The following is a 23,574-nucleotide window of genomic DNA, read 5'->3' on the forward strand; positions in this document are numbered from 1 at the left end:
AGCGCCTAGAGCTGAGCGCGTGTCGTGTTCGCATTCGTGACACGTCGTGTTTGGAAAAGAACAAGTCGTGCGTGCTCGTGCTTGGCTTATTTCAAATTTAAGAAAACAAAAAATATTAACTTTTTAAAAATATTTCAAATTATAGAGTCTAACTTTTGCATGTTTAAAAATATTCCAAATTTGTAAAAAACATTTTAAGTCTTTTAAAAATATTTTTAATTCTTAAAAGAATATTTCAAATTTTAAAGGCATCGAAAAAGTCATTGAAGAACTATAAGAAAACATGTCACATTTATATATCAATATATATTTTGATATATATTTTGAAGCATTTTCAAAGTTTGTTTCGAGTTCGTGTCGTGTCGTGTTTGGTTTTTGTTAGATGCCATCTCTTTGGCTGTGGCTTGGCAGCGTTGTCAACGACCGTTTGCCGTTTCATTATATGCGACTGGGCGTGGCAGCTGGGCGCCTTGATCGGCACGCACCGATAGCAAAGCCCAAGCACGAGACGGTCGAGGCGAATGGGGCATACGAGGCGTATGCGTACGCAGTATGCAGATGCGTATATGTGTGTGTGTGGGTATTAAAGGAGCTGCGACTCGGCATTCCTTGCAAGGCAAATTCGCCATGATTTTCATATAATTTCCGCATCATAAAGCTGCGAAAGTAATTTTCCACTTGAAAGCACAGGAGGCATAGCCAGAACCAGAACGAGAAACTGTTGAGAGCAGCGAAGGCCAGGGGGCAGGGGGGGCAGGGGGGGCAGGGTGGGGCAGACAGCCAAAGACTCAACTTTAACACGACTACTTTGTGTGCGTGTGTGTGTGTGTGTGTGTGTCGTACTTTGGGGCTTGTTTTTGTTGCCACATTTTGGAACATTTTGTGTTGTCACCTTTTTTCTGCTGTTGAGGGGGGAAGCACATGCAAATAAGAGCAAAAATCAAGCCGAGATTTCTCAGCACATTAAATCGACAGCCGGAGAGCTCTTTAAGCAGCGCGCATAAGATTAGGCTAAGCAGCTGGGCACACACACACACACACACAGGGACACACACACAGGGACAACAGGGAGTGGCCGACACACAACAAATTTCATTATGCCGCTCACGTGCGAGACAACCAAATTCGCTGGGAAATAAAGAAGAAAGCGAAGTCGGAGAAAAAAAATAGCAGCAAAAATAGCTAAAATGGAAAGCAAAAGAGGAGCAGCAATACGGCAGGAATAAAGCATATCGGAAGGAAGCGGCAATGGCAAAACGTACAAAAGCGAAACACGCACAAAGCTCAACGGAGGCGCCACCGGGCGAGGCGCCACAGCCACAGCCAGCACATCCACACACATCCAGCAGGAAGTCTGTCAATGCCCGCCAGCAAAAAAAAAAAAAAAAGAAAAGGGCCAACAACAAACGACAAAGTAAACAAAACAAGCCAAAAACTGCCGCTGCCACACCCACTGCCGCCGCTGCCTCTGCCTCCGGGCTGTGCCCAAACTGGAGAAGACTATAAAAATGCCCTGCACCAATTTCGGAGATAATTGAACAGGTGTAACAACAACGACAACAACAACAACAAGAACAACAGGGAAACAAATCCAGGCACAAATGAGCATCCTTTCTGCTGACAATATCCGACTAAATACTCAAACCCCACCGCAACTTCTACCCCCCTCTCCCCCTTCCCCCTCCTAGCCCGCATAGCACTAAAATTGGCCTATTTATAGTACCCTTATGATTTAGTATGCGGCCATAAAATGTTTAAATAGTTTTAAGGGTGGCTTTTTCGTATCTCTGATTCTCAGCGTACATGCTTTATGGCCACAAAAGTTCGTTTAGTGCCTCAATTAGAGCTCCATTCTAACTAATATATGATTTATCGGAGTTAATTTGGGTATACAGACAGATAGACATGAATTATCTCCGTATATACTATGGGAACTCGGAGAATCATAAGCATTTTAAGCGCCTCTTAAACAATTCAGATATATAGATTCAGTTTCTTAGATTTCTAAGAAAACCTTAAGAATTCTTGACAAATTTAGAAAAAAGGTTTCATCTTCAAGAAAAATGTAAACTGGACAGCTTAAGAAAAGGATTTGCTCTTGGAAAACGAAAATGTATCTCAGGAAAAAGGTTTCCGCCAGAAAAATAAATAATATTAGATACAGAATGAATCTAGACAGCCTCCGAAAGGGGTTTCCTCTAGAAAAATGAGCTATCATAACAGCCTTAGCAAAAGATTTCCTCTAGAAATACAAAAAAAAAATATAAAATAATCTTAACAGAAGTCAGAAAAAGGATTCCTCTTAAAACTAATCAAATTTGCTAAGATTTCTTCAAAGATTATTTTACAAAATTCTCTTTAGTTAGGAAAGGCATTCCTCTAGAAAGAAAGAACGAAATAATCTTAACAGCCTTTGGCAAAAGATTTCCTCCGAAAAAAAGAAAACAATAAAATAATCTTAACAGAAGTTACATAAACGTTTCTTTAAGAAACTAAATTTCAAAAATTTACTTAGATTCCTTCGCATAATATTCTGAAAAACTCCCATTTAAGCATCTTTAAATGAGAATGCTTTAGGAAAATGCTTTAATTTTCGTGTTTTCTAAAAAATATGTCTATAAAAGTATTGTAAAAATCATTCCTATATGAACTATGTTGATTTTCTGAGATAATAAATACCTATTTCTTGAGAATTTCGGAACGTTTCAAATGAAAGCAAAACCTAGAGAACATTGAAGAGATTTTCTTAAGCCTTGCGCTTCCCTCCCTTGAATTTGTATTATGTTGTTTATATGTAATTTTGAAATTCTAATTCTTGTTTCTTAACCGAAAAAGAGCATAAAAAAAGTTAAAGGACTTTCTCTGCAGTTAAATAAAGTACACTTTCAATTTAAGGAAGTCGGTTTAAAGCACTTTTAAGAACTCAAAACTCTTTTAATCCCTTAGTTCCCCAAGGTAAAAACTCTCCACTCTCAAAAACGGAATAACTTAAAGTAGGAAATGAGATAAAGTTTATCAGAAATTTAATGATATTTCATACTTTCCATGTTTAACAAGAACCCAAATTGCTAAAAAAAAAGAACTCGAAGAAATATTTAAATATATTGAAGTTGAAAGAAAAGGCGCCTTAGACTATGCGCAAATCTTTGGGGATTTACGAGCGCATGTAGAAAAAAAGAAGAAAAATGCAAGAAAAAAAAATAAAATAAAATAAGAATAAAAAGCAAGGCCCAAAAAGAAAACTTTTGTGTATACAAAACAGAGTTGAGTTAAGTCCCAAAGAACTTGGGTATTTAGCGGCAATCGATTCTCGTTGATTTTGGCAACCCAAAGCCCAACGCCCAGAGCCCAGACTCAGTCCCAGTCCCAGTCCCAGTTCCACGCCCAGTTCTAGCTCCACTCTCACACCCCATCTTAGTCCAAGTGCAGGTCCAGGCACAACATTGCTGGGCAGGCATACACACAGTGTGCCTGACCTTTCAACCTTTTGCACAGGCGGCACGTGGCGTTGCCTTTCCAGTCCAGGCATCCACATCCACATCCGACGAGCAACTCATCATCATCATTTTGGTTGTCTGTAAAGTTTATTTAGGCAACGCTTCGGCTACACTCTTCAATTTTATAGCAACAAATTTGCATCGTAAAAGATACTTGCCCCAAAAATGTGCCCCCCCCCCCCCCCCCTCAGCCAGACGATAAAAATACAAAACGTTTGCTTAGGCATGCCCCAATGACTACTGCCCCCTCGCCCCGCCCCATCGCAGAACCCAGAGCGCCATAAACTAAGGACAAAATCGTAAAAACTGAGCAGTTCATTTAAAATTTTAATATTTTCTTCAGTTTCATTATTTTTTCACGTTGCTCTCACTTTTGTTTTATATGGCCATCTATTTTGGAATCGCTACGTTTTGAATTTATGCCTTTTAATTAAATAAAATCTAACCTGGAACTTTGACTACATTCAGATATATTTATGTGCGCTACATAATGGCCATCAAATAGAGTTGTTTGCCGCCTATAAGCAATGATTCCTTACTCGACTACGGTTCTGGCAATCTTTTTCCCATTTACCACAGTTGATATTCTACTGCATACCCAGTACACAGTTAAAACGGGTGGATGGGCATGCAATGATTTTGAATAACTGCAACAGGCAACAGTTCGAGGCATAATGATGAGAATGCTTTCAGCTCGGAATTCGAAAATTTCGATAAACAAGCTTAAAAATCGATTTATCGATACATATCCTTATTTGCTTAGTCCCGTTTATCGATAACTTGGCAATTATAGAAGATAGGTACACTAAATACGAACAAGAAGCCAAATCGAAGGCTTCGATTAATTCCCTTTATCGATACCTCCCACAACTCCTAAGTATCGAATAACATTACTCGATTAGCATCATAAATTATCGATTTTTAAAAGTTTTCAATTGGCATTGCTCGTAAACCAAATAAGAACGAAGAGCTAAATCGAAGGCTTTGTTATCAGAACTTCAAAATTAAAATATACAGTTCAACGTTATAATGTCATTTATCGATGAATCTTCATTTTTCCTAAATATTTTTGATTTGATTAGCATAACTCAACGATTATAGAGGATAGCTACACGGCCAGGTACGATGAGGATCTCAATCGAATTCTGAATCGTGGCTTGAAAGTTAAAATATACAGTACAAGTTTATAATTCAATTTATCGATAACACCCTACATTTCGATAACGATAACATGACGGTTATAGAAACTGGATACAAAATATGTTTTTATATATGCCTAAAACAGTCCCTTTTGGATATATAATGGCAATACACTGAAAGAAATGCGTGCTTAGATAGGCACACATTTCCATGTCATAGTCAGGCCCCAACAAATTCATAATATATAGATTTCAACAAAAGAAATATGAACTTTTGTCTTACCTTGTGAAGCTGAGGAAAGCAGGCGTAAATTAAAAGCAATAACTGGACGCTGTTTACATGGTATCTGCCCGTTGGGCACTCTAAAGCAGTACATGCAAGTGTTGATAATGCCAGCTCGATGCTATTTACAGGGTATCTTTGCGACTGTCAATCTCGAGCAATACAATTTTCAGTTGTCACTTAGTCAACAGGCGAATCAAAGCAGACACAAATATTGATAAAGCCAGCTGAATGCTCTATACAGGGTATCTTCGCGTCTGTCAACCTCGAGCAGTTCAATTCTCAGTTGTTATTGTTGTTGTGTTTATTCAGCATCCTTTGCAGCGCATCTGTACACGCACTCAGGATTTATTTTCACATTTATATGCATGCGGGCGGTTGAGCAGGGAAGCAGTTTTGGGGGCTGGCGGGGAGCCGAAGGGGGCGTGGCAACGGGTAGCGGGTAGCGGGCGCTCGCGGCTATGTAAATTTTTCAGTAAAAATTCATTTCGTGATAATGGATTTTCCATGTCGCATACAACGCAGTAGCTGTCGCTGTCGCCGTCGCCGTCGCTGCCGCAGTTGACGTCGACCGCCCAAAAAAAAATAAAATATAACAGCAGCCGCCTCCAACCCCCACCAGCCAGTGACAATTACCTCCCTCCACAAGCCATGCCACATGCTGCCGTATGATAGATGGCGGCGCTCCGTAGGTGTTGCTGGCAAGTTTTTTTTTGCGGTACTTGAGAGCCTGACATATTTTTGAAATGTGTGTGTGTGTGTGTGTGTGTGTGTGCCGTATGTGTGTGTGTGTGTCCTGTGCGTGTGACTAATATGCAGCACTCAGATTTCAGATTTACGTCTTGCTGTTGTTTATTGGCCACAGTTTTGACTTTTGGCTCCTGGCTCCTTGGCGTGGCTAAGCCAAGTCTCAATTAAGGGGCAACAGCAGCGTGCGCGGCTCTGCCTGTTGGCGCTCTCACGCTCGCATACACACTGGCGCAAAAATGCCGTTGGTTCGCTCAGAGCGCCAGCATTGCCAGCAGCAAATTTCCAAAAGCGCGCGCTCTTAGCTTAAGCGCGCTCTTCCTCAAGTTGCTCTTCGTCTGCTAACGCTTGTTGTTGTTGTTGTTTATGCATAGCTTCCTGTTTACACGCGCATTTTGTTTGTTTTTGTTTTTTTATTAATATTAAAGTTACATATGAACTTAATTTATAATCAGGCTTGTGCCTGCATTCACTTTCACTGCGTAAATTTAAAAAAAAATGTGCAATCGTTGATTATTTTTTGTTTTTGTTTTTTTTTTATTCGATTGAAAAAGCAAAATATGAAACTTGATGTTTTTTTTGTTTGTGCAGTAAAAGTGAAAACGGGCACAATTTACTGAATAAATTTTTGCATGGGTTTCTTCTCGCTTTTGTTTTTTTTTTTTTTTTTTAAATATTATATTGTTTTTGTTTTTCTTTTTTTTTAATTGTAATCAGTATTATTAATATTTTGTTTTTTTATTTTTTTATATTATATATTCCTTATTTATTTCGAAGCGCTGAACCGCCCGCTGTTGCTCAGACGACGCCTTCCCCCGCCCCAAAAGGTTCTTCGCTGCTGTCGCTATTTTGTTGTTGTTGTTGTTGTCGTCCTGCTAATGTGTGTCCGCCGTGTCCTGTCCAAAAATGTTGTAGGTCCAATGTCAAAAAAAAAATAACAAAACAACCCACCCAACCCCCCGTCGGTTCCAGGCCTTTCCCACCACATTCACATACATCCATCATGTCTGGCTTCTGCTGCTGCTGCTTGCGACGCTTAGTTCGTTATTTTATAAATTAACAAATTTAGCTAAGTAGTTGTAGTTGTAGTTCTTGTAGTTGTTGTTGTTGTTGGTGTTGGTGTTGTTGCTGGGTTGGTAGGTTCGATTGGATTGTATTATTCGCCCTCGCACTGCTGATATCAACTTGACCCCACCCACTATCCAATTGTTGTACAACATTCTCGTATGCATTTGCAAATTATGGTCTTGGGGTACAACAATAAAATGCATCGAAATCGATATAATTATTGATAGTTGTTCTGTGTTGTTGTTGAAGTTTGTTGTTGTTCTTATTGTTATTCTTTCAACGGCTTGCCATACATACTTTTTGCTTTTTGTTTATTTTTTTGTTTTTGTTTTTTTGTGGTTGATTTTCTTTAAACTTTTTGTTTTTTTCTTTTTTATGTAATAATGTGTGTAAATGTTGTAAGCTGCATTTGCCGAGCGCAAAAACAGTTTAAAGGAAATAATCTGGTGTTCTTCGCGTTACGTGTGGCTCGCCGCGTCGCGGTGCGGGATCAAATTGTAGGCTGTGCAGGGAGAGAGAGAGAACGAGATTATAGTTAGATTACACACGATAATCAATATTATATAATCTATATGGACGTACAATGAAAATTTAAGTGAATCATCCAGTTCCATGAGTGCCGCCTGATTGCCGCATCTGTAGCAATAGTTTGGCGCTGAGAATATTGTGACAACGTTGCGATCATGACACCAGTTATAGCCCTCCATGACCAGCTGATGTGCACGCGAGACCAGTGTAAGGCCGTTTGTATTGTTAAATGTTTCTGATATATCCTATAAAGCAGAACAAAAGGCGGAAAAATCAAATAATTAGCACATCTGATAGTCCGGTTAAATGCAAACAGTTTTTGTTTACCTGTCCAAAGGTGTAGCCAGCTCCACGGGGCGAGATGCCCCAGCCACCCCTGTCATCGGGATCGGACCAGAGCAAATCGCACATGGGTCCCTCGTGGGGCACCTCCTGCAAGCGATCCAATGCCCGTATATGATCCAAGCTATCAATTGACGGACTGAGGCCGCCGTGCAGGCAAAAGATTTGGCCATCCACCAGCGCCGTCAATGGCAAGTAGTCGAACAAATCGGTAAAATACTTCCACACATTCGCATTGCCATACTTGCGCAGGCATTCATCATAGAAGCCATACACCTGTGTTATCTGGCGCGATTCGTGATTGCCGCGCAGAATGGTGATGCGCTCCCGGTAGCGAACCTTTAGCGATACCAGCAATGTGACCGTCTCCACCGAATAGTAGCCACGATCCACATAGTCGCCCATAAATAAATAATTTGTATCGGGCGATTTGCCGCCTATCCGGAACAGTTCCATCAGATCGTGAAACTGTCCGTGGACATCTCCGCACACGGTGACGGGACATTTGACCTCCTGCACATTGGATTCCTTTGAAAGAATTTCTTTTGCCTGCAAACAGAAATATCAAACAAATAAGTTTATCTCATTTTGCATATACACAACAAAAGCTCCAATTGACGATAAGGTATGATAACAACTGATTATATATATATATATATATGAAAGCTATATACTCTGAAAGCTTCAATGACGAGCAGCCCAACAGCAGCTGCCTTTTATCCCTTAGCTTAACCCGAAAACTAATCCTGGAGAGGATAACTACTTTTCCAACAAACAGACTTTGAGCTTAGAATACTTGAAGCCAAGCCATTTGGAAAAGTATATGTAAAAGTTTGGATATGGATATGGAGAGTTGGACTCAAGACCTGGATGGAGGATGGTAGAAAGGGAACGCACATTTTGTGTGATATCAGCAGGAAGACTTCGGAACCTGTTGGATAAAATTACTCCGTGAAAATGGAATGACTGCGATGGTTGGAATCGAGTTGAAGGAATTCGTACCGCGCAGATCTCTTGTAAGACTCTATTCCAGTGTTTTTTTTTTTTTATTGCCTCGCCATAGCTTTTGGCCAGACTTCTGCCTCGGCATTGACCGGGACCATGGCTGTTCGCCCAACATGAGCTTTCGCTGTTTGTATATGTGCGTAATGTGTATTTTGTTTATAGCATAATTTTGTTTGCTGCTGATGAATGAGACATGACGTGTGAAAGATATGTTTCCGGGTGGTGGTGCCCGGCGCAATACCGAGAGATTTATTTGAACCAATTTAAATTGGTTTTTTTTTTTTTTTTTTTTTTTTGTTAGCCATGTTGCCTTGTCGGAGGCATTCAGCGTCCGCTTCCGCTAGAACAATCTATACAAGTCTTTTTGGCATAACGACGAGCGACGCTCCGCACCTCCCCGCCAAAGGAGAGGAGAGGAGAGTATAGAACAATTGGGCACAACAAAATATTTCGAGTGACGCAAACATAACCCCACTTCTTGGAGGGCCTCGAATGCAATGGGGCGAGAGCGAAAGAGGCCCCGCGTCAACGGTGAAATTAGCGCAAATTCAAAATAATTGATATCGATGAGCATATTGGTGTGAAATATCTATACGCGTGAGCTTTTTATTAATTTGTTTAATTGAATTCAATATTGTTCGAACAAGTGTGCGTGCGTTTCTACGGTGCATGCATACATACATAGATACATATTCTAAGAGCACAGCACACACCAACACACAAACAACATTAAGTAATATTTACTTAGGCGGTGTGACGCAGGTACGGTCAGAGGGACGAAAAGCAAGGTTGTTGCAATTTTTATTTATTCTCTTATAGAGGAACAAGTAGGCAAGTTTGCCATTATCATTAATTAAACAAGCGCTATATAATGAAATAAAAAAATGAGATGAGAAGGAAAAAAACGAAATATATTCTGGCCTAGGCGGCGAGTAATCGATTTGTCGCATTCGCACATACACGCAACACTTATTGGCATCCTGCTTGCACGCACGATAAGCATAGCGGCGCTTGGCTGTTGGAATTCACCAATATGGCGACGCATCATGATTCATGAGCGAGAGAAAAATACACACATCATTGGCCAAATTGCCGAGAGTCACAGATGATGATGAAAATTATTTTTAAATCGTTTTTTTACGGGGTATGAGGGCAAGCTGGCGACTCCTTACCTTATCGCAAAGGGTGCGAACTTGTGTTTCTGTCAATTGATTGCATTCGTTTAACTGCTCAATCCATTGATCTAGATCTTTTGTTGTTGCTTTATCCTCCATAGCAGTTGTTGGAGGAAAAGTCTCGTCAATCTTTGTCGACTCAATTTTGATGGCTTTTGTTCACGACGGGGATACAAAACAAAATCTGCAGTGAGTTGCTAGCTGTGTTGCACTTGTTTCTTGAAATTTTGCTCAAAATGCTGAAGCAAAATTTCGTTGCCTCTAACTTTTTCTCGTATTTTTTGTTCACAAAAGCGACGACGACACAAAGTAAAATACGAAGGAGAGACTGAAATGTAGAGATAGATGAATGATTAATTCCCAAAAATTATCGATACCAAGCATGCGCTGCTAATGCTGTCGATGTATCGCTGAATGTGATTTAATGTCCAATACAGCCTATCGATACTGAAATATCGGTCGGCCACCACATACTGACGCCCCTAAGATTGTCAATAGTTCTTTGGCCGCGTTCGTTTTACTGATAATATTGTATTTTGGCTATAAAACATGCATTCAGTATGAACTCGTTGAACTTAAATAATTACATGCGCAATTTATTGATAACAGTGGGCTCCATTAACAGCAGACCATTTTCAATAAGCTGCGGATCTGTTAACGCAGAAATGATGTGCGCCATGTTAACGCAAAATTGCGCGCACAGCTGTTGTGGCAGTGTTGCACTTTGCGATTGTATCGATAATTCAAGTATTACTTGCACTTTGCCGACGCTGACTGTCAAAAAAAATAAGAGCAAGAGCTGCTTTGTGTTTGTTGCTGCCGCAAGCAAAATTCTACTTAAATTAAGTAAAATTAAAATAAATTCAAGAAATACACGTTGTTTAAATACCCACAAGGTGAGTGCCCGATTGTGCTAGAGTTTCGTGCGCCCCGCTTACAGATCCACCAACAATTTTGCAGTCGCATCATGGACCGTTTGCTACGTTTAGGCGGCGCTATGCCACAGGCCGCACCACCAACAGATGCGCCCGTCGTGGACACCGCTGAGCAGGTGTACATCTCGTCTCTGGCGCTGTTAAAGATGCTGAAGCACGGTCGTGCTGGTGTGCCCATGGAGGTGATGGGTCTGATGCTGGGCGAGTTTGTGGATGACTACACCGTCCAGGTTATTGATGTGTTTGCCATGCCACAGACAGGCACGGGCGTCAGTGTGGAGGCTGTCGATCCCGTTTTTCAGGCCAAAATGTTGGACATGCTTAAGCAGACGGGGCGACCCGAAATGGTTGTCGGCTGGTATCATTCACATCCTGGCTTTGGCTGCTGGCTGTCAGGCGTGGATATCAACACGCAGCAATCCTTTGAAGCACTATCAGAACGTGCCGTGGCCGTTGTCGTTGATCCCATACAGTCTGTCAAGGGCAAAGTGGTCATCGATGCCTTCCGCCTGATTAATCCGAATATGCTGGTGCTCGGTCAGGAGCCGCGCCAGACTACCTCGAATTTGGGACACTTGCAGAAGCCATCCGTGCAGGCACTGATCCATGGCCTGAATCGTCACTATTATTCGATCAGCATTAACTACCGCAAGAACGAGCTCGAGCAGAAAATGCTTCTGAATTTGCACAAAAAGTCCTGGAAGGATGGACTAACACTCGCCGACTACAACGAGCACTGCTCCATTAATGAGGATACAGTGGCTGAAATGCTCGATTTGGCCAAGAACTATAACAAGGTAAGCGCTTTTTATATTTATATAGAAACTATATATACTTATTGTCTTGTTTGAGTCTATTTTTCCAGTGGCAGTTTAATATTTAGCTTTCTATCCTTGCCACATATTTAAAATTGAATTTTTTTGCCAGGTGGCATCTCTGAACCAATCAAAAATTGCAATTGAAGCCAAATTTGATTCCTATCATTGAACTAGTTCTTTGAGTCTGCAATATGAACCACTAAATTGTTGAATTTTCAATTTGACTAACGTGTTGTCTCGCTTTAACAAATGGGCTTACCCATAAAAGACTTATAACCAATCAATTTATTAATATTATCTGAGTCATTTTTTAAATTACCATATATGGTAGATATTCAAGGTCATCTTCGATTTATGAATTTAACAATTCAATATTTATTAAAACATAACCTATTTTGAGTCTTATGAATTATATCTACCTTTTTAAAAAATAGGAAAATTTGCTAAAATAAGACCAAATTAAGTTGACATTTAAATTGATTATATCGTAACGTAAACGTATATACCCCTGCTACTTTCCATTTATTAATGTTTTAACTGCCTGCGCAGATAAGATGCCTTAGTTTCAGTGTTGACAAACAGAAGGTGTACAAATACATGCATGCAATACGCTTATATACATACATATGTACATACATTTTTACACATATACATGTGTGCATCTAAGTTCTCAATTAATCCCGAACTTTTTTATTGCAGTCACTCGAGGATGAGGAGAAAATGACACCCGAGCAGCTGGCGATCAAGAATGTGGGCAAACAGGACCCGAAACGGCATTTGGAAGAGAAAGTTGATAAGGTCATGCAAAATAATATTGTACAGTGCTTAGGAGCTATGCTGGACACAATTGTCTTTAAATAAAATTGCATTTGCTATTACAAAGGAAAACAAAAACCAACCCCCAAAAACATACATACATAAATCACACACATACACTCTACCAATACCCACACACTAACACACAAGTAAAATAAAAACTGCGTTTTCGTTTTGAGCAAAGTTCTTCATAAAACAATTGAATGTACTTTTATTATACCGACCAAATTTTGCATAGTTATTTGATTGAATTACTTATATTTTAAGTATTAGAAATCTTATAAAACTTAAGGCTAAGCAGCCGCAGCAGCTGCATTTGGCAGCGACGCTGACGTCGATATCGTCTTTGTTGTTGTTGTATTTGTTAGCGGCAGCAGCTGCGCTGCTTTTCTAATTAAAGATGGCGGACACGTTGTTTAGGCGCGCTCGCCACGGATGCGTCTGGCCAACTGTATGTCCTTGGGCATGATGGTCACACGCTTGGCATGAATGGCGCACAAATTTGTATCCTCGAACAGACCAACCAAATAGGCCTCGGATGCTTCCTGCAATGCAAATGCGTTTTTATGTGATTAAATTCCTCATTACATGATGGCATGAAATAGCCCCACCCCCCACTCCACTTTTCATAGACAGCAGCCATGACATATTCCCACCATTTTTGCTCGTTCCCGCCAATTTGCTTACCTGCAATGCGCCGATGGCGGCCGACTGGAAACGCAAATCGGTCTTGAAATCTTGGGCAATTTCACGAACCAAGCGCTGGAATGGCAGCTTGCGGATAAGCAGCTCTGTGGACTTCTGGTAGCGACGAATTTCTCTCAATGCCACCGTGCCAGGGCGATAGCGATGAGGCTTCTTTACACCGCCCGTGGATGGTGCCGACTTGCGGGCAGCCTTGGTGGCCAATTGTTTGCGGGGTGCCTTTCCACCCGTCGATTTGCGAGCTGTTTGCTTGGTACGTGCCATTATTTATAGCGGAAAATTCTCTTTTTTCACAATTACTGCAATTAGCGCACTATTTTTCTCTCGGCAAAAGTGACGTCCGAACTGTACGAAACGCTTTCAACGAATGAAGAGCGAGGGGTCGAGCGGAGCCGATACTGCTGGATTGTTTTCTGCATTTGAGGAGTATCGATTAGAGGTGAAACAACAAAAATAGAAAACTATCGAAACGGAGTATTTTTGAAGCTCTATAAGGTAAGTATGAATTTTAATAATATTTACAAAGTAGTTGTTACCATCAGATTTATATTTGTTAAGCGCATATTTCAGCTGATTAATCGGAATCGCTTAGTGTTTAGTAATTATAGTATCTCCGAACTTTTGGTGGCATCGCATGTTTTCCAAAAATAGTATCGATAGCGCCTAGAGTCGCCGCCTGTCGATTACAACAGCTCTGCTGAGCATGCATCTCTAGCTGTAAAGTAGCGGTACTTTCAATTTTGGGTATGGCTATTTAAGTCAAAATATATAATTAATTGTCTTTTCTTTGTTAGCATTCGAAATGTCTGACTCGGAGTATGGTATATGTCCATATAATGAACAGCATCGTATTTTGCTGTTTAGAATGCCCGGTCATATTGTGAAGTGTGTGCGCAATTACAGAGGACCTCCGCTAGCTGTTTGTAAATATAATGCCACACATCGCTTGCCGGCGGAGCAAATGGATCAGCACTTTGCGGGGTGTGCCGACTACATCAAATTTCATGGATATAAGAGCACACAAATCGCTCTGCAAGCGCGAAAATCACCACCACGTGCCGAAGTGTAAAAAGTTCTGCAATATCGCAAAATAAATAAACATTCCAAAGCTTGTCAATTTCTTATCATATTTTAATGCTGTTCTTTTTTTTGTTTTTTATGTAATGGTGTTCGTTTTTATTTTTAAAAAGTAATGGTAATATCTAGAAGGGAAACGCTATATACACATACATACAAGAAACGTGTACACACACGAACACAAATTGCACGTTCGCCGACGTTCTCAACTATTGGAGGCACTTTTCCAGACACACGAGCCGACGAGTTCTATTTACATTTGAAGACTACGAACTATTTTACTAGACTATATCCATATCCAGGTCTGTGTCGCCCTGCTCATCCAGCAGCTTGCGTCTGTCTTCCTTTTCCTTAGGGTTTAATTTGGCGGTGGCATCGCTAATGCTCGCCAAGGGACGCACCTTGCCCAGATTTACAACCGGACTTTGTGTATACAAGTATATGGCATACGAGACGACAGCAATGGCCAGTGCTGTGTTCAAATAGATGGGTATGGCGAAGAGAAAGTAGCATAGCACGGCCGTAAAGAGCAGCTCCAAGGCGCTCGCAAATGTCTTGAGTATTGAGTTCATGTACTTTAAGAAGAAGCTGGTCACGATGCCGATGGCGGCATTGTTGACAATTATGATGAGCACACTGAAGCGCATAATGCTGCCCAGATTGTGGCCACTGAATGCGTCCAGCAGTTCGCCGCGCAGCAGCAATATGACCGCATTGCACACAATCGAGTCCAGGTACATGAATACGTTCTGCACAAAAATATTGACATCGGCGCCTTTGTCCTTAAGCAGATACTCGTTGTAGACGCCCGCCAGACAGGAGCATATGGTCTGGGCCAGTATAAAGACGGCGCTAATGCTAAAATCAAAGCCGGTCATATTTTTGCCCAGCGCTTTGGCATTCGCTTGCGTGGCATTTGCAGCGGCTACGCCCTGTATGGCCGCTGCTTCGCTATCATCGTTGGCATCATTGTAGAAGCTGTTCAGGTCCACCTGCTTCAGCATGCAGCCAAGTGTGAGCAGTATCAATGAGATCCATTGGCGCTGTGACAAATACTTTTTGAATATGATTTGAAAGAGTATGCCGGTGACGACGACGCGCAGCTGCAGCAGCAAATAATATGTGGTGGGATCGAATGTGGCGAGATTCACAAAGGCTAAATTATTGTACAGACAGTACAGGAACGCGGGCACCATGTAGAGCGCCAGCACGTTGCGATCCTTGTGCACGTCACGCGCCAAGGAGCGTAGATTGTTTCTGTGCGGAAAAGAGTGAAGAGTTAGTTGCATGCCCCAAATAGTCGCTTCCACTTACTCTCTGCAATAGAGGCACGTCGAAACTATGAGCTTAAAGACTTCCGTGAGCAGTACCACGGTCACGGTATTATAACTATAGGAATTGTTCGATTCCTGCGAGGCGGTCACAAAGATACCTGTCAGATGGTGTAACACATTAGTGTGCGGTCTCTGCTGTACCATAATACACTTACCTTGACCAATAAATAATGACATGTACAGCAGAAATATGATAAAGGTCAGTTTGGTGGGAAACAATTCACGCCAATTAGCCGTCATTTTGGGGCCGCGTTCTCTTTTTCGTTGTGCTTGCCAGCGTCTCAAGTCGCAACTAACTAGTTAGAGCGCTTGCTGAAGTTTCAACTTAAGCGTCGACGATGCAATCAGTCTCGCTTGTTTCGTCCGAATTCTGACACGTTAAGCAATTTAATTTTCTTAAAGTAACTGAGATAAACAAAAACTGTTTTTTTTTTGTTGCTGCTGTTGTTGCTTTATTTGTTATCGCAGTCAGCGTAACAGCTGATAATTGAGAGTGTTGTAAAATTGATTCGTGCGTACTAGTGTTGGGTAACGTAGTTTCTGTGCTGCCTATATGTGTATGTGTGCGGCCAACATCACGTCTTTTCTTCTTCGTCGTCGTCAAAATGGCAAACCGCGGGGCTCGTCATGCTCGCACTGAGGATTCAGATAATACCATCAATTATGTACAATGCGATGGCCTGGTAAGTTCAACATGAAGTGCATCGATGGTGTCAAGTGTCGGGCTTAAAGAAATTACAAAAGCTGCAATGAAAGAAGTGTTAAGTGCCACGCGCTGCGCCTGGGCATGTTGTTTGTTTGAGTGTGTGTGTGTGTGTGCGTGAGAGCGAGACATCGATGACAAATGCAAAAAGAGCCGCTGAGGAAGATTCCAAATGAAATGAATATATATTTACATGTTTGTCTGCCTCTTAGGCCGTCATGAAAATGGTTAAGCACTGCCACGAGGAGTCGAGCAACATGGATTTGGCTCAGGGTGCACTGCTCGGTCTGGTTGTGGACAAGTGCCTGGAAATCACCAACTGTTTTCCATTTCCCAAGAGCGGCGATGAGACCATGGACGAGGAGATGTATCAGCTAACCGTGATGCGTCGTCTGCGTCGCGTCAACGTCGACCACTTGCATGTGGGCTGGTACCAGAGCTCCGATGTGGGCAACAGCCTGTCGCTGGCGCTGCTCGAATCGCAGTATCATTACCAGACCAGCATTGAGGAGTCCGTCGTGGTTGTCTACGACACACAGAAGTCATCGCGCGGCTTCTTGTGCTTGAAGGCCTATCGCTTGACACCGCAGGCCATACAAATGTATAAGGATGGCGATTTTACGCCCGAGGCATTCCGCACCCTGAAGGTTGGCTATGAGAGTTTGTTTGCCGAGATTCCCATTGTCATCAAAAACTCGCCGCTGACCAACATTATGATGAGCGAGCTGAACGAACTGCTTCCCGAGGATAAGGGACACAATTTTCTGGATCTGGGCACCGCTTCCGTGCTGGAGAACCACATGCGTAGCCTGATTGAGCGTGTGGATGAGCTCTACCAGGAGGCTGTGCGCTACAACAAGTACCAGCAGGTCGTCTTTAAGCAGGACACGGTAAGCATGTTGCTTCCCCTCTAAAAATGCTCTATTTCAATTTTGGTAATTTTTGAACAGGAAAAACATCGTGCTCTGGCCAAACTGGCTGCCGAGAATGCTGTGCGCACCTCGAAGGGTGAGCCCACGGTGCCCGAGGAGGAGGTGATTAAGCAGTTCCGGCCCATGCCGGTGCCGGCAAGGTTAACGGCCACCATTACCTCTGGCCAGATCAATACGCATGCCCAGCATATTGCACAATTCTGCTCTCAGTCGCTGGCTAAACTTTTCATCACGGAATCGCTGCAGAACGCCAAGGAAACCAAGGAGATCAAGTAGTTTAGTTAATGTTTAAATTGATAGCGAGTCTTTTTATATCGCGACGCAACAATAAACCCCAAACTTTGTAGCTGTGTGTAAATGCAACGTGCCACAGCTGAGCGAATTCTCATCTATTTTTACTCGACCGCTCTCTCTCGGCTCTCTCCCTCTCTCTCTCTCTCTCTCTCTCTGTGGGCTCTCCCGCACAGCGCGTGCCACTCCGGGTGGTGGGTTTTCCATAGTTCGGTGCCTTAATTCGTTTAGTCTCTTTTCGTGCGCTTTTCCGGACAGTCTTAATCACTTTTCCACGGCAATCCCTGCGTGCGCGTTTTGTTTATTTTTTTTTCAATTGCCATTTGCATCTGCTGCAAATTTGCTAACACTTCTGGCCCCATGGCAAAATGCTGTCCTATGATCTCAACGAGCGTTTGCTGAGCGCCGTCCACAGCGGCGATTTTGGCCAGGCACTCAACTGCATCCTCGAAGGTGCCCAGGCCACATACGTCTCATCCACATGCGGCCGCACGGCTGTTGGCACCGCGGCGCTGCTTGGCGACGCCGAGCTGCTGGAGCTACTGGTCCAATCCTGCGAGGAACCTCAGCTGAATCTCTATCATCAGTGTAAGTTAAGCCTTTGTGTTTCGCTTTCATGGGCAACAGCTGGTCATAGAAAATCAATCGAGGGTGGTATTCCAAGCGTCCCATCCTCCCCAAATCTCTTTGTTGCCATTTTTCATAGCAAATGTTTGCGCTTTTTTTGCTTGGTTGTTGGCATAAAGTATTTTTGAATTTTGCACAAATTGTTGAATTGATTAAAAACATTCGCGCGAAAAGCCTTAGCTTAAGTTTTAGGCACTCAAAACTTTGAATTTAAAAAAAAATGTTCTCTTTTTAAAAACTTTTTTTAACTTTTCTATATTATATATTTTCTGACTCCCCATAAAATTGGGCTTTTATTGCTTATAACATTAAATATTAAAAAATTTTACAATTTATTTTTGAAAAAGAAAATAGGGCTTCCTGCTATAAGAATTTCTCTGAGTCTTGTAATTTTCGAGCGGTTTTTAAAGTTTTTATACCCTGAATCCTTTGAAAATGGATAGAATAAAGCCAGAAGGAAGTATCTCCGACCCCAGAAAGTATATAAATTCTTGATCAGCAACAATTGATGAGTTGATCTGGCCATCTTTCGCCCGTCAATGTCAGAGCCTAGAAGAGCTACGGTTTTGAACTAGTTTATTTCCGATAAGCGATAATTTGCCATATATCCTAGCAATCGATAAGAATCGATTTTGAGCAAATCTCTCAGGTTTTAAAAGCTACAGTCAAATTTTACAGGCTGCTTCTATAATAGTTATTACAAATCAAGTATCATTAAGCTTATATCCAACAACATCCTTCATAGAACAGGATATCCCCTAGTTGACAAACAAATTTACCTTTAGTACAAATTTATATATTTAAGTAATATTTAAAAGTTTAGAATTTTGGCTAAAAATAATATAATAATAAAAAGTTTATTCTAAATTTAAATGAATTATTTAATTAATGAAAATAATTCCCAAAAACTTAACATATTAACGGCGTTTAATCAAGTCCAAACCCTCCACCCTTAAGGTTCCAGGGTAGTTTCTGGCAGCTGATCAGATCCATCAGCCTAATGTTACTCGAAATTGTAGCATACACTTGGAGAAAAACAGTAGAACAAGTCAGCTGCAAATTTTCCTTAATTTTAAAAAATTTTCAACATAGTTTATATTCAAGATTATTTAAAACTCAAATTATGTTTACTGGAGAATTCCTCTATATTTCAAATATGAAAATTCTTGTAATAATTACAACTTAATTTAAGATTTTTCAAGAGCGAAACTAAATGATTTTTTCGCTGAGTGTAGCACCGTCAATGACCCAAATTACAAAACTGATGTCGAGAAACGAAAGCGAGAAAATGGAAAAATTCGTAAACATTGTCTAGCGAGGAGGGAGAGAGAGAGGGAGAGTGAGAACCGGTTGAGGTGTTGGGCTGCCTCAGGTGTGGCCCACTGATAATGCACCTGAATGTTCTTTCGGCTCTGTGAATATTTCAGTTGACCAGCTGCCGTCGGTTGGAACTCAGGTAGTTGGGCGTTGGAGGAACTGTCAGAGACGAGCTGTGAAATTTCTAATTAAATGATTGGAAATGAAAAAAAAACTGTCAACTGGTGATTTGCTTCTAGCTCAGACGGATACGCTGGAGATGGAGAGCACGCCGGAGGGCATGGAGAAGCTGGAATGGGTGGACGAGTTCGAGGGCGAAAGCTGGTCGGAGCACGAAGGCGGCGACGATTCCCAGCTATATCATTACTATGCCAAGACCTTTGAGAGTACGGGTGAATTTCTGACGCAGTGCTGCGCCAGCTGCCGCGAACAGGATCCGCATCTGTACGACTCGGATCTGGCCACGCCGCTGCACTATGCCGCCGCCTGGGGGCATGAGGAGTGCGTCGCGGTGCTGCTGAAGCATCAGGCGCCCATCAATGTGGTCAACAGCGAGGGCTATACGCCGCTGCATGTGGGCGCCGGCTATGTGGAGGTGACCCGGCAGCTGATCAAGCACGGCGCTCTGGTCAACTCGAAAACTCTGAGCGATGGCAAGACGGCGCTGCATCTGGCCATCGAGAATCGCTGCAGCGATGCGGCACATCTGCTGCTGCAGACCAATATCAATATCAACGAGACGGATGACGAGGGCGAGACGCCGCTGATGGTGGCCATTGCGTGCAATCTGCAGGAGCTGGCCAGGGAGCTGATCGAGCGTGGGGCACGCATCAATCTCCAGGACAAGCAGGGCTGTACTGCGCTTTATTTCGCGGCCGTTGGCCGGCATCGGCAGCTGGCCGAGCTGCTGCTGGAGCGCGGCGCCCGGCGTCTGCCCGCACAGCATCTGCTGCACCAGTGCCTGGGCCCGGATGCCGAGGATCGCGGCATGGTGGAGCTGCTGCTGCAGCACGGCGAAAGCCTCAGTGTGCGCGACTCCGACAATCTGACGCCCATCATGCTGGCCATACATCAGCAGCTGCCCGAGTTGCTCGCCTATCTGCTGGACCAGGCGGAGCTGCAGCGTCGCCAGGGCCTCTATACGGATGCCCAGGATGCGGGCCTGCTGCTCTTCGCCGTGCAGCAGGTGGAGAACATCAATGCGTTTCGTCAGATTCTGCGCGTTCTGCTCGCCAAGCTGGCCAGCGCACGGCGCGATCTCTACAGCTTCAAGGCGCCGACCGTCATCTGTGGCTTCGTCTATAGCGAGACACCGCTGGCGCGTGCCATCAGCCTGCAGCGCCTGGACATTGCCCAGCTGCTGCTGCGCGAGGGCTGTAATCTGTCCCAGATCTGTTGCGAGTATGTTGTCAACGAGTTGCGCTCCAGCTGCAACCAGCAGAGTTTGGCGTTTGCTCAACTCTTGGGTACGTTCAATTTCAAATTCGATTAAATTCAACTCGAAATTCGTTACATTTCTGCTCGCTACATTTCATCTTTTCGTTGCATTTTCATTCAAATTTTATTCACCCTGAATTCGTTACATTTCTACTCGCTACAATTTATATTTTCGTTATATTTCCATTCAAATTTTATTCACCCCACTTCTCACCTCAACTCGTTATATTTTAACTCGTAGAACCTTAAACCTATCCCAATTTATCTTGTCTTTTTTTACGAATAACATTTGTACTCGTTACATTAAAATGCTTAGTTTTCTCAGCTTTTCAACTCTTTCCCTTTATCAATGTATTTTAATTGATCAATTGAAACTTTCATACTTCGTATGTCTGCATAGTACTTGTCATCTTATTAACTATCTCTATTTTTCAATCTTCTCCCATATCTCATATCTTTCTATATGTTTTCTCAAGGTAATTGATTTTCATTTGGCTTCCGTTTCATTTTTGCTACTCGTTCCATTTTATATTTCAATTCTTACCACATTTCGACTCGTTCCTTTTTTAGTTCTTACCACATTTCAACTCGTTCCATATTTTAACTGTACTCGTCGTAATGTTCTCTCGTTGCTTTTTGATAATTCGTTACATTTTCGATTCTCTCCGTTTACTAGGACATGTTGGTTTTAAGTTCTCCCCGCCCACCGATACGAGTGACACATCAAAGTCAGCGGAACCCAGCCGTTTGACCTTTGACCAGGACATGCGCCAGTTGAGCACCCAGCCCCGCCCACTGCAATCGCTGTCCCGCCAGGTGATACGGCAAGAACTGTTGCGGGCGCTGCAGGAGAATCCGCAGCTGCACGCAAAGTATCCGCCCACGGCGCAGAGCTCGACGCTGGCGCGCATCGTGGACGAGGAGCTGTGCATGCCGCAGACCCTCAAGAAGTATCTCAGCGAATTCGCGGAGGTGCCAACAATGATTGGCAGGCAATTGATTGGTCATGTAATACGATCTCCAGAGTCATGGGATTAACAACGAATCTATTAAAATGATGATTGTGTGCAATTTCTGGTATTTATTTAAGTAATTTATATTATACATATAAATATATATATATATAGATTTATATAATACGTATGTAGCATAGGTATGCATAGTTTGTATATTGCCCCTTAGTGTAGTGTATGTATGTGAAAATGTAGGGTATTTGAATGCGTCTAGTTGAAGGTACACGATCTTCTGGGCACACTATAAAAAACATTTCATTTAGGCATGCACATAGCGGGAATCTATCTATCTATTTATAACCCATATGTAGTCTAAATATATTCAACATGTTCTTTAGATTCGATTCATGCCAAAGTTTGACTTTTGCAATATTCTTGTATTCAATTAAGACACTTTAACTGCGTGTTTACAATAAAGGCAACTATATAGAGAAAACTGTGAACAATTATAAAATATGAATTGGTTTCGTTTCTCTTTAAACATTTTTGCGCTTACAAAAAAAATATACATACAAATATTACGAATGAGAACTAACTGCCCTATAGAATATGCCTACAAAAAATATGATAACAAATACCATAAAATTTAGGTCATTTGGACATTATTATAGATCAAACTTATAGAGCTACAAAACGGTTAGAATCTATTTGACTACTTCATGTTTGTCCATGTTTAGGGCTTTAGCAGCAGCTTGAAATCATCATTGGCATTCTCCATGATATACTCAAATGCGATCTTATCCTTGTTGTCCTTGAGCAGCTTCAGTGCTGGCTGCTGCTTCAACAGATAGCGACACACCTCCAGCTGGCCACGGAGCGCGGCGCGATGCAACGCACTCTGCCCGCACTCATCCTGCAGCAGCAGATTAGCCTTCGGCTGCTCCGCCAGCAGCTTGACTATGTCCAAGTGGCCTGGAACAATTGAAGCATGTATTATAAGTATGTTTATATAAATATAGAAATGTATATATATATTACCCATCATGGCAGCACGATGCAGAGCCGTGGCGCCCGCTTTAGTCACTGCATTTACATCTACTTTGCCCTCCTCCAGCAGCAGCTTGCAGATCTGCTCGTTGCCATTGCGGGCCGCATAGTGTAGGGCAGTGTAGTCGCAATCGTCGCGCGCCATTGCCTGACCCTTCTTGATGAACTCACGCACTCGCTCCACCTCGTTGTATATGGCTATGGGGAGAAACTCTATTAGTGAGTGCCTTTTTTTCTGGGGCGGAATGGACATCTTCGGCATGCCAAAGAAGAGATAACCATGTTTAGTTAAGATATCTCAAAAAAACATAAACTTTCTCTATGAACTTGGCAATATTGTAGTCTGATATTGATAAGATGCTTGGTAAATACCCAATTTCACCAAGATATCAAAACATTTTCATATAGAAACCTTCATTTTTAACCGCTCGCTATTGAAATATTGATGATCAAATTATAATACCCTCCGATTGGGTATACAAATAGATTGCACATATGTTTGTATGAATCATATGCTTATGATAAAACCCAATCAAAGTTTGATCTGTTATTGTGTTAATGAAACTGCGTTAGAGCTTGACTCACCCGCATTCCAAATGCCCCGATCAAAGTCCATATCGCTGAGCGTCTGCTGTGCCGGCTGCGCCTGCTTGTGGCACTTGCAATTGTCCGCACTGTGCTGGTCCATTTTGCCCGATGATGATGTACTGCTTGGCAAAGGTATCGTGATTTTAACTGAACTTGTTGTTGATGGTGACGAGATGATCAAAGATGAACTGATTTGGTTGGCTTTGGATT

At 42.3% G+C, this 23,574-nt stretch overlaps 7 protein-coding genes and 1 long non-coding RNA gene across 8 annotated transcripts; 4 read left to right on the forward strand and 4 right to left on the reverse strand.

Moving 5' to 3' along the window:
- Positions 1-6,971: 6,971 nt before the first annotated feature.
- Positions 6,972-10,115, reverse strand: LOC115758758 (serine/threonine-protein phosphatase PP2A). Its single transcript, XM_030699517.1, has 4 exons — positions 9,782-10,115; positions 7,590-8,153; positions 7,317-7,507; positions 6,972-7,236 (listed from the first exon to the last, which is right to left on the reverse strand). The coding sequence occupies exons 1-4, from the start codon at positions 9,881-9,883 to the stop codon at positions 7,164-7,166; spliced, it is 930 nt and encodes a 309-aa protein (XP_030555377.1). The 5' UTR covers positions 9,884-10,115; the 3' UTR covers positions 6,972-7,163.
- Positions 10,116-10,577: 462 nt separating this feature from the next.
- LOC115758432 (26S proteasome non-ATPase regulatory subunit 14) lies at positions 10,578-12,454 on the forward strand. Its single transcript, XM_030699088.1, has 3 exons — positions 10,578-10,680; positions 10,745-11,516; positions 12,237-12,454. Exons 2-3 carry the CDS (start codon positions 10,752-10,754, stop codon positions 12,396-12,398), a joined length of 927 nt encoding a protein of 308 aa, XP_030554948.1. The 5' UTR covers positions 10,578-10,680; positions 10,745-10,751; the 3' UTR covers positions 12,399-12,454.
- Positions 12,455-12,459: 5 nt separating this feature from the next.
- Positions 12,460-13,411, reverse strand: LOC115758436 (histone H3.3). Its single transcript, XM_030699092.1, has 2 exons — positions 13,041-13,411; positions 12,460-12,898 (listed from the first exon to the last, which is right to left on the reverse strand). The coding sequence occupies exons 1-2, from the start codon at positions 13,320-13,322 to the stop codon at positions 12,770-12,772; spliced, it is 411 nt and encodes a 136-aa protein (XP_030554952.1). The 5' UTR covers positions 13,323-13,411; the 3' UTR covers positions 12,460-12,769.
- Positions 13,412-13,539: 128 nt separating this feature from the next.
- On the forward strand, positions 13,540-14,187 carry LOC115758439. The gene is made up of 2 exons (XR_004017423.1): positions 13,540-13,786; positions 13,853-14,187. It is a non-coding gene; the product is annotated as an uncharacterized LOC115758439 (long non-coding RNA).
- Positions 14,188-14,392: 205 nt separating this feature from the next.
- On the reverse strand, positions 14,393-15,881 carry LOC115758430 (UDP-galactose transporter senju). The gene is made up of 3 exons (XM_030699086.1): positions 15,625-15,881; positions 15,450-15,567; positions 14,393-15,392 (listed from the first exon to the last, which is right to left on the reverse strand). Exons 1-3 carry the CDS (start codon positions 15,707-15,709, stop codon positions 14,417-14,419), a joined length of 1,179 nt encoding a protein of 392 aa, XP_030554946.1. The 5' UTR covers positions 15,710-15,881; the 3' UTR covers positions 14,393-14,416.
- An 86-nt stretch (positions 15,882-15,967) lies between these two features.
- LOC115758431 (eukaryotic translation initiation factor 3 subunit H) lies at positions 15,968-17,470 on the forward strand. The gene is made up of 3 exons (XM_030699087.1): positions 15,968-16,152; positions 16,385-17,062; positions 17,123-17,470. Exons 1-3 carry the CDS (start codon positions 16,075-16,077, stop codon positions 17,378-17,380), a joined length of 1,014 nt encoding a protein of 337 aa, XP_030554947.1. The 5' UTR covers positions 15,968-16,074; the 3' UTR covers positions 17,381-17,470.
- A 99-nt stretch (positions 17,471-17,569) lies between these two features.
- On the forward strand, positions 17,570-21,822 carry LOC115758429 (poly [ADP-ribose] polymerase tankyrase-1). The gene is made up of 3 exons (XM_030699085.1): positions 17,570-17,983; positions 19,579-20,805; positions 21,453-21,822. The coding sequence occupies exons 1-3, from the start codon at positions 17,764-17,766 to the stop codon at positions 21,812-21,814; spliced, it is 1,809 nt and encodes a 602-aa protein (XP_030554945.1). The 5' UTR covers positions 17,570-17,763; the 3' UTR covers positions 21,815-21,822.
- Positions 21,823-21,913: 91 nt separating this feature from the next.
- On the reverse strand, positions 21,914-23,482 carry LOC115758433 (ankyrin repeat domain-containing protein 39). The gene is made up of 3 exons (XM_030699089.1): positions 23,362-23,482; positions 22,768-22,974; positions 21,914-22,701 (listed from the first exon to the last, which is right to left on the reverse strand). Exons 1-3 carry the CDS (start codon positions 23,462-23,464, stop codon positions 22,463-22,465), a joined length of 549 nt encoding a protein of 182 aa, XP_030554949.1. The 5' UTR covers positions 23,465-23,482; the 3' UTR covers positions 21,914-22,462.
- Between the last annotated feature and the right edge of the window lie 92 nt (positions 23,483-23,574).

This window comes from Drosophila novamexicana, unplaced genomic scaffold, assembly GCF_003285875.2.
Source record: "Drosophila novamexicana strain 15010-1031.04,08,12 unplaced genomic scaffold, DnovRS2.1 tig00000193-arrow-pilon, whole genome shotgun sequence".
Taxonomy (NCBI): domain Eukaryota; kingdom Metazoa; phylum Arthropoda; class Insecta; order Diptera; family Drosophilidae; genus Drosophila; species Drosophila novamexicana.